Genomic DNA, 12,664 nt, shown 5'->3' on the forward strand with positions numbered 1-12,664 from the left:
TGTAGAGACCTACATTATTGCCCTGAAAGAAGCCTGAGACTGCTTGTTTGAGTACTTCTCTAGAAGAAGTAGCTTTCCATTCTTTGAGCAAAAACTAAACCAAACAAATAAAAACCCTTACAATGATTTTGAAGGGTATTTTATGTGCTTAGTGGCAGAATAAAGAATGAGATGGTGGGATAATGAGAATTATGAAATGGTTGAAATATTGTATTGCTGCTGGCCTAGTATCCCTCTCTAGTCTGCAGCATGTAGTATCTATGGGATCAGTCATAATAATGATCTCAGAAGCTGTGTTAGTGTTTAGTGCAGTAGTACTTTACTTCCAGTTCTATGCCTTGTTCCCATTATTGGATGCTCAACTCCATGTGCCCTTTTCAGTTGCCTTTTCATGGTCTGTCAAGTTATGTCATCATATTGCTCATTGTGTCTTTTACTGTGAAGCACATACCTAAAACGTTCCCAACTCATTTTATTTTTGTTTTCTCTGTAGTGAATTTTCTTTTTAAAATAGGGACATTATGATGATATAATTGTATTCTTGATGTTTTTTGTTTCATGCTTCATTCATCTGAAAAATCTTGATGTTACACAATTAAGGATCCAAGCTTCTCAGCTTTGCATTAACTTATCTGGGCAGAGATATTCAACGAATCTAAGTGTCTTATTTGTGTGAGACTGAGTAAACAACATAAAGGGACAATGCCAAACTGAGTTTAAAATTATCTCATTACAGCCATGAGGGCATGTAAGATTATAAAGAACCATCTTCTAGGAATAGGCTCACAAGGATTGCCTTAATGCATTGTTAAGGTCCATTGTAGAGCCCTTAAAAGTATCCAATAGAAAATTTCAGTGTAAGGGTCATTGAAAGAAAGTTATGATGATTTTCTTTTTCAATCATTTGTATTAAGCTGCAGAGCAAAGGGAATTTCTGCTTATACTATTGGATTTTTGTCTCTATTAAGAGGAGGCTAAGGAAAAGTTTATTAAGATCTACTGTCCTCTCAACCTGTTGGATTTGTCTCATCTGGCTCCTGCTGACTTCATCTTTTATTCCACAAACTAGTCATTACCAGTTGCCTAGAGTCTGTCATTTGAACTGAATGAATCAAGTAGTTAGTCTGATTAGCCAGCCAGTGCTCTAAGGAGAATATCTTCAGGATAGGTATTGGGAGATATGTGAATGCTAATCTAATACAGATCCACTCACCATATTCTATTTGCCTCCCAGGAATCATCGTCCTTCGTCTCCTGAAGTCTAGTACCTGGAACTGTTGCTTTATATACTCTGACAAGTACCATGGTTGTTTAGTTTATTCTATAACTCTAATTCAGCAAGAGGTATTGAAGTACACGTATGTGTATTTCATCTCCTGGGTGGGGTAGGGTGGGACTGATTAGGTCTCAAGTTGTCCAGGCTGATCTCAAACTCACTATGTAGCTGTGTATGACTTTAAACTTCAGATTCTCCTGCTTTTATCTCCCAGAGTACTGGGATTACTGGCATAAAGCAGCAAATCCAGTTTTATGCAGTGCTAGGTGTCAAACCTAGAGACTAGTGCATGCTAGGCAAGTGCTCTGTTGACAGAAATATGCCCAAGCCCTATATTTCTATATACTTGTATTTTGTTTATTACATTTTATTTTGAGGGTGTAGCATATATCTCACAATGTACATATGGGGGCTCAAAGGACTATCCACCCTTGAGAAGCAGTTTCTTCTTCCATCATATGTATCTAGGGATCATATTCAGATTATAAGGTTTGGTGGCAAGTATCTTTACCTGCCTTGACCTACTCTACACTTTTAAGGCAGTGCACACCATTAATCGCAGTACCTGGGAGGCAGAAGCAGACTATATAAAATATTAAAAGAACTATTTTTTGGAGAGAGGGTTCAGGGTTTGTGTAGCCCAAGCTGGCCTTGAAGCCATGGATGACCTTCAGCCCTTTATCCTCTTTTCTCCACCTCTGTGTTAAATATGAGGTGTGAGCAGTTATGCCTGGTTTATGCAGTGCTTGGAAATCAAGCCTCCTAGGCAAGCACTCTACAAATGGAGCTACATCTCCAGCCCCCTGCAATGATATCTTTTCTACTCCTGCATATACAGGCATTTCCATAGGTTATATATTCCTAGAAGTGTTCAGGTTGCTGGATTAAATAGTATGTGCATTTAAAATGGACTTGGTTTTGAGAAACAGTATGACAGATAATCTCTCAGTGTACCAGCTTATGTAATAACCTTGTAATAGAGGAGGCTAGACAGTGATCCTGAAAACTAGTTTTTGACAGTGATCCATTATATAGGAGGATTTACCTTCCCAGTAGTGTAAGAATTTTAAGTAGGTAATTTTTAAGGGCATGACCAAGCAGATTCATAGACTGATAAGAATTGCAACTGACTAACTCAGTTAAGAAACTCAAAGAAGGGAATAATCTATGAGGTTACTTTGTACACTATCCAGTATGCACTCCTTTTCCTGTAACCCAAATTTTTTTTTTTTGGCTGAAGTGACATTCAAATCCTGCAGTAATGCTTGGATTTTTTTCTAAGGAGCATTATTAGGAAGAGATGCTTGGACAAGTTCAAGGAAAGAATTCCTGAAAGTCGTTGTTTGCCATACTGCTGTTGTCTTAAGGATTGCGTAGATAATACCTTTGGTTCCAAAAGAAGGTTTGCTCCCAAGATTCTATCTCTGAGAGATGACACAGAGGAGGTAGTGTTCAAGTCACCAGTGGAAGCCCAATATCTTTTATTTGATATCTAGTTTTGTTGTTGTTGTTGTTTGGTTTTTCGAGACAGGGTTTCTCTGTATAGCCTGGCTGTCCTGGAACTCACTTTGTAGATCAGACTGGCCTTGAACTCAGAAATCCGCCTGCCTCTGCCTCCCAAGTGCTGGGATTAAAGATGTGTGCCACCATTACCCTGCTTGTTGTTTTTGAGACTGGTTTCTCTGTGTAACAGCCCTGACTATCCTGGATTTGCTTTGAAGACCAGGCTGATCTCAAACTTCTAGAGATCTATCTGCCTCTGCCTCCTGAATGTTTGGATTAAAGGTGTACACAACCATGCCAGGCCAGCCTTTGTTTTTTTTTGTTTGTTTTAAAGATTTATTAATTTATTGTATGTATGTGAGTACATTGTAGTTCTCTTCAAACACACCAGAAGAGGGCATCTCATCCCCTTACAAGTGGTTGTGAGCCACCATGTGGTTGCTGGGAATTGAACTCAGGACCTTTGGAAGAACAGTCAGTGCTCTTAACCACTGAGCCATCTCTCCAGCCCCAGCCTTTGTTTTTAATTCATTAAATACTCAGCTATATATGTAGATACCAATACCACAGTGAGGATCTGCTCCCACCCCAGCTGAGACAGGTCATTCTTCTCTGAGCACACATTGTGTTCTGCCCCTCATCTCAGAAGTGTCCTTGTATCTCCTGCTGGCTTGATCTCTACAAGGAGGGGATCTTGACTTTCCAACCTATTTGTCACAGAGTAGGGCTTGCTCAATGTTGACTTGCTTTAAATGTTGAACTCTTTGTCACTAATTCTGGAACAAGGGAAAGGAGGATGGTGTCCCCTTCCTTACCTCTAAGAGATGTGTGAACAAACGTTCCAGTGGGCTTTGGGACAAAGATTCTGGTGGGAAAACTGACTCATTGTACTCAAGAACAAAGTTTCTAAATTTGTGAGTTTGTAAAAGGATCTTAGTGACAGGATAGTATTTTCAACTAGGATAACTGGATCCTAGTTTGGGGTTTTGGTTTTGGTTTTGATTTGTAAAGAAAGTGAATTTAAGGAAGACTAATCGATTAGAAAGAACATAGTCCCAGATGGTCTCTCACAATAGCACTCTAACTTAATATTAGTTCAAAGAGGAAGGTTAGTTATGGTCTTTTTTGAAACACCCAGATAAAGTTAAAATAATCTCTTTAACCTTGCTAACTACAAAGCGGTGAGGGGCAGTTCACCTTTTTATCATGCAGAGTGAGTAGTGCACTCAGAACTTCTTAGCACACTGTGAACACTGGGTGTTGGGAAGGGTTCTGTTGGTATATCTTTGTGACGTAGATAAATGTGTCTTTCTGAATCTTATAGTTGTATAATTTTGTAGATGGAGGCTAGAGACTATCATCTTCACAGATTCAACTTTTGAGGAGAATACTCCCTGAGGATGTTGAATTGTTGGGTTCTCTATTCTTGTAATATCTTGATGATCGGTACCTAGGGTTGTTCCATAGTAATATTCTAACTCCAATTTTTTTTCATTTGTTGTCCTTTGTTCCATAGTATATTAGTTACTTTTCAGTTGTTGTGATAAAATATCATGACCCAAAGCAACTTGGAGCAGAAAGGAATTATCTTAAGTTTATAGATGAAAAGGAATTTAATCTTATAGTTTATAGTCTATTATTCAGGGAATCAGGACAGGAGCTGATGCAAAGGCTGTAGAGGAACGCTGCTTACTGGTTTTTTCTCATGGCCTGTGCAGCCTGCTTTCTTATACATCCAGGACAACCAGCCCACCAGTGGCTACCAGTATGCTGGGGCCTTCCACATTAATTACCAATCAAGAAAATGTACCTCAGATTTGCCTACAGGCCAATTTAGTGGGATATTTTCTCAATTGAGAGTGCCTCTTCCAAAATAACTATAGCTTACGACATGTTAACGTAGAACTAGCCAGCACACATAGTATAATTTATCTAGAAAAGACAGATTAAAGGCTTCTTTTCCTTACTTAGTAATTTTCAAGATGATATCTTCTCAAACACATTCAACCATTGATGATAGGAGAATTTTTCAGCATTTCTTTTCTGTCCTCACTCCTCCTCTCTTCCAGACCCCATGAAGGCTAGACAGAACCTTTTAGCTACCATGCCTAGTTTATTTGGTACTACATATCAAATCCAGAAGCCTCATGCATGTTAGGCAAGCACTGTACCAACTGAGCTATATCCCCACTCCTAGCATCATTAAGTCATGGATTTTTTTTTCCTTTTCTTTTTGGTGGTGCTGGCAAGTGAACTCAGTTTCATTCACTTGGCAAATATTCCACCACTGACTAATGCTCCCTAGCCTGAAGATTTAAACATTTGTATTGCAGTTGATTATATATTTAAAGATGCTTGAATTGTGCTACTCTTGGTTACTGATAACTCTTCACAGTGGCTGATTCTATCATTTTTGAGTAGGTAGAAAAAGTCAGAAGTTGGTGATATTCAGAGAGAAAGAAGGAATTGAGGAAGGAGCCATAGGTTTCTGGCATAGGAGGCTTGTTGATATCATTAATTGAACAGAGCCCAGACAAAGAGCAAGTTTTAAAGAAAAGCTGTATTTGAGGGCTTAAGATGGTGTACCTTAGATGAGGATGCCCTGGAAACAGTTATCAGGACATGAGGTTCCAAGGAGCAGTATTTGACTCCAGGACCCAGGAGAGGGCTTGATTGTTTTGTATTCTTGACTCAGATTTGAATTAAATATCTTGTTTGAAAAAACTTTATCTGTTTGCCAACTGGAACCAAGTCCTACTCCAAAACACACTGGTAAGACTCAGTTGCTTTCTCTTTTGTCTTCTATTTTTGGTAAAGAGTAACTAATAGATGTTTTTGATAGTAGGATTACTATCTGGTCAGTTTAAAGTCTTCAACTTTATTACATAAATTTCCTCAGATAGAGGAAAGCTTTGCATATGGATGTGTATACTTGCCTTAGAATTGGGACTGGGAGAACTGGTTTGGCTTTGCAGAAATGACCTGGGGCAGATTTCTTGGTGATTGGTTATGTTCTTGAAGGGATTTTCTTTCCTTTTTCCTTGTTGCTGGATTCAGGACCAGCTACTCTTTACTTTTTTTGACTGCCTTTTTGGTCTTGCACTACCTATGCAATGCAGTGGTCATCAAAAACATAAGCATAGTCTCAAATAGCTTGGAATCTAATGGGAGATCTATAATGTGTATGTTAGTCAAAAGGGCACCCAAATATATATAGTAAATAGAAGATAATGGAAGGAAATCTTTTACTTTGAGAACTAGGTTTTCAGTAGAAGGTCTAATATCAAGTGAGTGTAAAAATAGAAAATTCTTATATAGCCAGGACCTAATAATATGTGGGTTCTCATAGCAAGTGCCTTTACCTACTAAACCAGTTCATTTGTGTTTCCATAATAATTTTCTTACCCAATTCTGTCATGTATTCATAACACTATATTGTCACTTGTGTGTGTAGTGTATTTTCATTATCAGTGGGTTAATTTTGAGCAGTGGAGAGGTGAGGCTGGAGTGTGAGCACCTTTAGAGCAAAGGTCACATGCTACCATAGATAGCGTAGTGTCTTCCTATAGGAGAGTATGTGTGTTTATAGGATTGGATGGAAATCTCCAGCTTCTGGAGGGCTTTATTGTCCTAATACCGAAGCTTACCTCAACGTTGAAAGCATTAAAGCTCCTTTCCAGCTTGAGAAGTAGAACTTGGAAATCACTTCTCTGCTCACTCCCATTCTCTGCAGTCGGCTCAGATAGTGTGAGCGCAATCTGATTGTGGTTTCATTATTCCTCTTTAGCTGAAAACCCTTTCTTTTGCCATGGGAGATGGTCTTTATCAAAGGTCTAATGCAGGAGAACCAGAGTCTTTGGGCCTATATTTTCTCTTTTTATCTTTCAAGGTTAAAAAGTTTAAAAATATTTCTCTATATTTGAGTTTCTGAAATTATCAGATGTCTCTCTATATGAGTGGTCCCATGGCTTTTACTTTGTTTCAGATTTTCATCAAACGTTTCTTTAAAACAAGGCTGAAATGACTGCCATGACCCTGAGGCCACTGGAACTACACAGTCTTTTAATAATGTTAATGCACTAAACTTATATTAGTCTTGATACCACTTCAGGTTTAGAACATGTATGCCTCTTTGAAAGCCTTTATTTGAATAAACAAACACGTGGGAAATAGCAGTAAGCATGGCATTTAAAGAGAGGTCTTACCTCTCCCTAAAGCCACATGATGTAATAGAGGAGTGAGAAGTTAGGATATTTGTTTTCCATTAGTTAGATGATCTGCCTTGTCCTTCCTCTAGGTTTTGATTTCTCCATCTAAAAAAATGAAAATGTAAACAAGTATCTTATGGCTAGCTAACGTTCCACCTACATTTGGACTCAAATGCAGTGCTGATAAGATTTAATCCATCTATTCTTGTCTGGATTAGAAAGCTAATATTAGCAAATAAAAAATGTTTCCGACTCATTTTCTTCCCTCCCCCCCTCTTCTTACTCACAAATTCCAGTATTAAAACAATCCTGAGTGATTTGTGTTCTCTGAAGTAGCTTTTCAGTAGTGTCCAGAGCCTTAGCTGATATCAGAGCTTTACTTTGACATCTTATAGGCAGTGAGGCACATGTTCACCTTTCTTTTGTTGCCTACCAGAAATTCCTGTAAAGTGTTCCATTCCAAAAAGCTATGAAAATGAGAATATGGAGAGAGCTCTGGGATCCAGACTAAACCTTGCCTGTCTTAACATAATTATGTTTTAATATAACTTTAAATTATAATTAAAATATAAACTAAGTTTTGTTTTAAATTGTTTTTAGACTTATAGGTATATCAAGAATTGTTAGGAAGGCCAGGCATGGTGGCCTGTGCCTTTAATCCCCACCATTCTGCTCTACAAAATAAGTTAGTTCCAGGCCAACCAAGGCTGCATAGTAAGACCCTGTTTTGGGGGCTGGGGGCTGGGGGTGTGCAGGGAGGAGGAGCAGACCCCGAGGCAGTGTGTCTGTTTAGAATGTGCAGTGCTTTTGGTTTGATCCTCAGAATGTAACAGCAGCAGGCGAGTTAAGCTCTCTGCTTCAATCTTCTCACCAGGAGGAGCCAGGCTGTTTATCTTTTTCTCCTACTGTAGTTGTAGTACAGAGTGGAGTTTCCAGAACTCAGTTGTGCAAAGGTGTAAATTATGATAAGCCCATCTCCTTCAGGGAGCTAGAAACTGCCCTTTGAAAATAAGTGCTTCCAATTGAATAGCTTTTGGTTAATGGCCATTTCCCTGTTTAGTTTTTGATCCACATCCTCCCCCACCTCTACTGTGCTGAGGATGGACTCTGGCTTGGTGCATACTAAATTATCATTCTGTCAATTAGTGACGTCCCCAGGCTTCCCCCTCATTCTACTTATTGCCACTTGAGTAAAATTAATCAAAAGCATCATTAAGTTTGATAGAAACTGATCCCCCCCCCCCGAAGCCAGAGACAGGGTTTCTCTGTATAGCCCTGACTGTCCTGGAATTAACTCTGTAGACCAGGCTGCCTCAAATTCAAAAGATTCACCTGCCTGTGCCTTTGGAGTGCTGAGATCAAAGGTGTGTGCCCTTACTGGCAAAGGAAAATCTTTTTAATTTCTTGTTTTATGGTGATGTGAAAACTAGTAATGTCTCTCTCTCTCTCTCTCTCTCTCTCTCTCTCTCTCTCTGTCTGTATGTGTGTGGGGGGGGGGTTGGGGTTGGTTGGTTAGATAAGGAGTGCAGTGGCAAAGCATTTTTAGGTGAATTGAATCTTTTTTCTTGTTTTCTAAATAATTGGTGTCTTGTTTCTTAGCCTTTCTTTGGGAGATAATCCTGGTGCATACTATTGGTTAAGAAAGCCCTTAATGGTGATAGGACTACTCACCCTTCAGTTACATGGCTGGTGGGTGACAAGTCCCACTAGTATGCAAGGAGACTTTTCTTTTCTTTTCTCTTCTCTTCTTTTCTTTTCTTTCCTTTCCTTTCCTTTCCTTTCCTTTCCTTTCCTTTCCTTTCCTTTCCTTTCCTTTCCTTTCCTTTCCTTTCCTTTTCTTCCAGTTGTTGGTTGATTGGTTGTTTTTTAAGCTAAGCTGGAGAAAAGGGGAACTTTGTTAGAGTGAATGCACATCACAGATATATATGTAGCATTTATCCTTAGGAATTCAGTTCTATTCTACCTTCTCAGTGGAACATGCTTACCCTACCCCACCCTCACCCTTTGTGTGGTGCTGGGGATCAAAGTCAAGGCCTTTCATATAGGAGCGTTCCCTTCTGATGCTTGTCTGCTGATACAGCAATGGACAGCTGAGTGTTTGACCAGGTGTCATTTGCATGTGACCCAGATTTCCTGCTTCTGCAAACCCTTTCTTACTCAGTGTTCAGGAATCAGGAAGGCTGAGGCAAGGTGCTTACTTAAGATCTTTGGCACTTGGGGAATGAAGCAAGAATCCTACTTTAAAAGATGTAACCTTCCTTCGGCTAGGGGCAGGAATTCTAACCTTTGGGTTTTCAAAAGGATTGTGAAGTCCTAGTGTCCTTTTCCCACATTCTTTCAAGTATGTATCATCTTGTATCCACTGGTCCAGAGGCTGAAGAAAGGTAAGGGGACCCTGCCCAGAGCGCTTAGCAAAAAGAGTTTGCCTGTCCTTATTTATTATTACGACAAAAAACAGAGAACTCCAACTCCTAAAAAAAATTAGCAAACCCCTTTTGCTTGCCCTGAATTGTCTTGCCTGAATTGTCAAAGCTTTTAGTTAGCACTAAATGTTTTAATCCAGAGTTTAGAAACATAGTGTAGCATAGGACTTAGGGTAAAGAAGAAAAAGAAAAACCCTACATAGTAGAACCCTTTTAAATTTAGTTCTTCAAAAATGTCTTTGGTTTTTGTTGTGTTTTGTGTTGTGTCGTTATTAGGATCTGCTTTAAACTAGAGGAGCATTTCACTTTAAATGTTCCTGTATCAGTTCTCAGGAAAGTGTGTGCGACAGTATTGTTAACTGAGGAAAATAAGTCTATCAGTTCCACTCAGATAACCTTTGGTAATAAACGAACTCCAAGCACACTGTGACCTTAGAGCCTGAACTTTGTAATCACATGACCGGCTTGTAAACTGACCTGTGAGGATGACGGTCGGTCCGGTCGTAGTTCGGCTTAGAGAAAGAAACTGAGCAAGTGTGGGAAGGGTAGTCATCAAGCGGAGTTTACCCTGTAATCTCGGTTTCTTCATGGCTTCGGCAGAACTTCTCAGCAGACTTGGAGAAGCATGAAATGGAGACATGGGAAGGTAAAGGAATTGATTGCTTAACTCTGGGACCAGAAAGCTTAGAAACATTCCTGGAAGGTTTAGACATGATTCACAGACAACTGAGTTTTGTTTTGTTTTTTGTTTGTTTGTTTCATTGATTTTCTTGTTGTAGCTTGGCAGAATTCAGTCAAGTTTTATTATAGGAACTGCCTGCAAATGTTGTGAGATACAGAAAAGAAGCTATGGGAAACTGGTGGATTAATTGATTGTAGAAAGAGCAGGAAAGGGAGAGGTGATAGATTTGAGTTTAATATTGATTTGAAAAAATCTTAAGCTTCATATTTCAGTACACGGTAAATTTTATCTTTAAACATTGTGTGTTTTACCTCTTGACAGAATTTGTTTATATTTTAAATTCTTTAATCCAGTTTACAATCTGCCTAAACCTTATTTAGTACTGTTAATTATAGATAGGATTGGGGTCGTGAGGCCATTGATAAGGTAGCCTCATCCTCTTAGGGGACTTAAAGCTTTATGGTTTGGGGTATAAGACTAAGTCCATACTAATTTCTTTTTAAGTGTTTCTAAGTGAGTAGATTTGGTTTTATTTTTGAGGTGTTTTTTTTTTCCGTGTGATTGTAAATAACACTGATTAGATATTGTTATAACTTTATATGGAATAAACTCCTGCTTATGTGAGAAACTCCAGAATTCCACATTATTATTTGGCCTGGAAAGAAAAATACAGCTATCAAACAGTGTAGAAGTGAGTTTTAGCATTAATGATGCTATGCTGATAATGTAGAATCTAATAGTTTGATTCCTTATTGAAAGACATTATCAAGCGAAAAGAGCTCTTAAGTCTTTGAAGCAATTGATAAATTTCTAGTAACGGCAGTGCCCCCATGAAATTGTCTGAGGATAGCTTCCCCAGCCCCTTTCAGCATGGCTAACATCTGTCATAGGCAGCTTTGCAGGTTTGTGATCACTCTGGGGGATGCATGAACCAGGGAAGTGAGCCTTCCACTCACGGTAGCGTTCTTTATAATATTGTTACTCTCCTTCCTTATATACATTACATGCCAGCATTACTGCATTACTGGGTTTTGTAAATTAGTAGAAACAAAGGAGTGCAGAAATTATCAATTATGTGTAAGATCTGTAGTTTTATCATAAATAGCTTCCTTTTCCCCTTAACATGCACAGTAATTCTTTATTAATTGCTCTTGAAATTGTTAAACATATTTATAGAAAGGAATAGTTTAAGAACTAAGATTTTCTTGGGATTCATTGAATAGGTTAGAGATAGGCAGAGGTGGTTATGTGAATTTGAGTTCAGGACAGCAGTGGGTACATGAATTTGGAAGGGGCAGTTGTGAAAAATTTAGGGCTTGGGAGATTTTTTTTTCCCCTAGCCAATTTGAATCTCATAGAGATCTTTATCTACTAATTCCTGATGCCTGGATAATTCTCTCAAAGTGTATATTTTATTAAGTTCTAAAACTTCAATTTTTCTTAGCCATTTAGTGTCAGAATATAACTTAGGGCAGTAAAAAAAAGGGCACGTACAAAACAAGAAAGTGTATTGTTTCACTCTAATCTGTTTCACTCTAATCTTTATGCCAACTGCCAGAAAGCAAAATTAATTATCACAGCTGAATGAGGTCTTTGGAAGCTTAAGAGGCAAAATTGACTGCTTACAAAAGTCAGTGAAAATGCTACTGTAAAAAAAAAAAAAAAAGTGTGCCCTGGTTTTAGATATTGGGCCCTTGTCCATTTAAATTAACCTTTGTCACAGCTGGGCATGCAAATGTTTTGTTTTAGTTCACAGAGGGTTAACTCTATTCAAGGCTTCTCTGTGGCCGGCCTGATCTGTGGAGTCATACAATCTGGTCTTTCAGCCCTGCCAGTCGCTAGGCAGGAAGTCTTATTTCTTAAGCTATCTTTCAGAATGGGGGGTTGGGATTTGGAGAAAGGTGGGGGAAGGGTCTTGGAGCATCTGTAAGGATCAATAACAGAGGAAGAGAGAGCCGCAAGAGAGGCTATTGTGCACACTTCAAGATAGATGCAGCTCTTGTGAACAGCCTGGCTTACAGGACAGCCACCTAAAACCAAAACAATGCTACAAAATGAATTTCCTGTGAAAACTGGATTGCTCCTTAAAAGAGGAAAAATAAGTGCCTTTCAACATTTGGGAATGTTCCCATTCTCCAACTTGTAGAGCTAGGGAATTCCTGTTAGAAATCACTCCAGATTGAGTTTTAAATGCCTTTTGTCCTCATGCTGACACTGCCTGGGACTGGAAAGGATGAGCATTTTGGAGGAGGTTGTGTGTGTCTAAACACTAAGGATTTTGTCTTCCTTTTCGCCCATTTTTTCTTTGAGCATTTGCTTTACTTACTGGTTTTCCATCAATGAGAAAATGGGGTGGAGAGAGGATGACAACAAGATTTGGTTGGGATTTGTGTAACACGTGTGAAATCCCTCCCCCAACAGCTGGTATTGGCTCTTGAAACTTGAATTGAACTACACAGATGCTCTTAGTACGTAATTTGGAGATTATTTAGACCCAGGTTTGTGCAAAGATCCTAGGATTATCTTAAAACACACTGGTGTTATAAAATCATGTTATATTTTGGTGTATTAT

At 38.8% G+C, this 12,664-nt stretch overlaps 1 protein-coding gene across 6 annotated transcripts in view; it reads left to right on the plus strand.

Moving 5' to 3' along the window:
- Window positions 1-12,664, plus strand: part of Nr6a1 (nuclear receptor subfamily 6 group A member 1) — a 193,429-nt gene that overhangs the window by 122,366 nt on the left and 58,399 nt on the right. Inside the window, exon 1 of one of the 6 annotated variants that reach the window (XM_029474599.2) lies at window positions 9,759-10,056. The exons of the other annotated variants lie outside the window; for them this stretch is intronic. Coding sequence (XP_029330459.1) covers window positions 10,041-10,056 — 16 coding nt within the window. The 5' untranslated portion in view covers window positions 9,759-10,040. Of the gene's footprint in view, window positions 1-9,758; window positions 10,057-12,664 lie in introns of those variants that run through there. 6 annotated transcript variants of the gene reach the window in all.

Source organism: Mus caroli, unplaced genomic scaffold (genome assembly GCF_978045245.1).
Source record: "Mus caroli unplaced genomic scaffold, Mus_caroli_1 scaffold_2, whole genome shotgun sequence".
Lineage (NCBI taxonomy): Eukaryota > Metazoa > Chordata > Mammalia > Rodentia > Muridae > Mus > Mus caroli.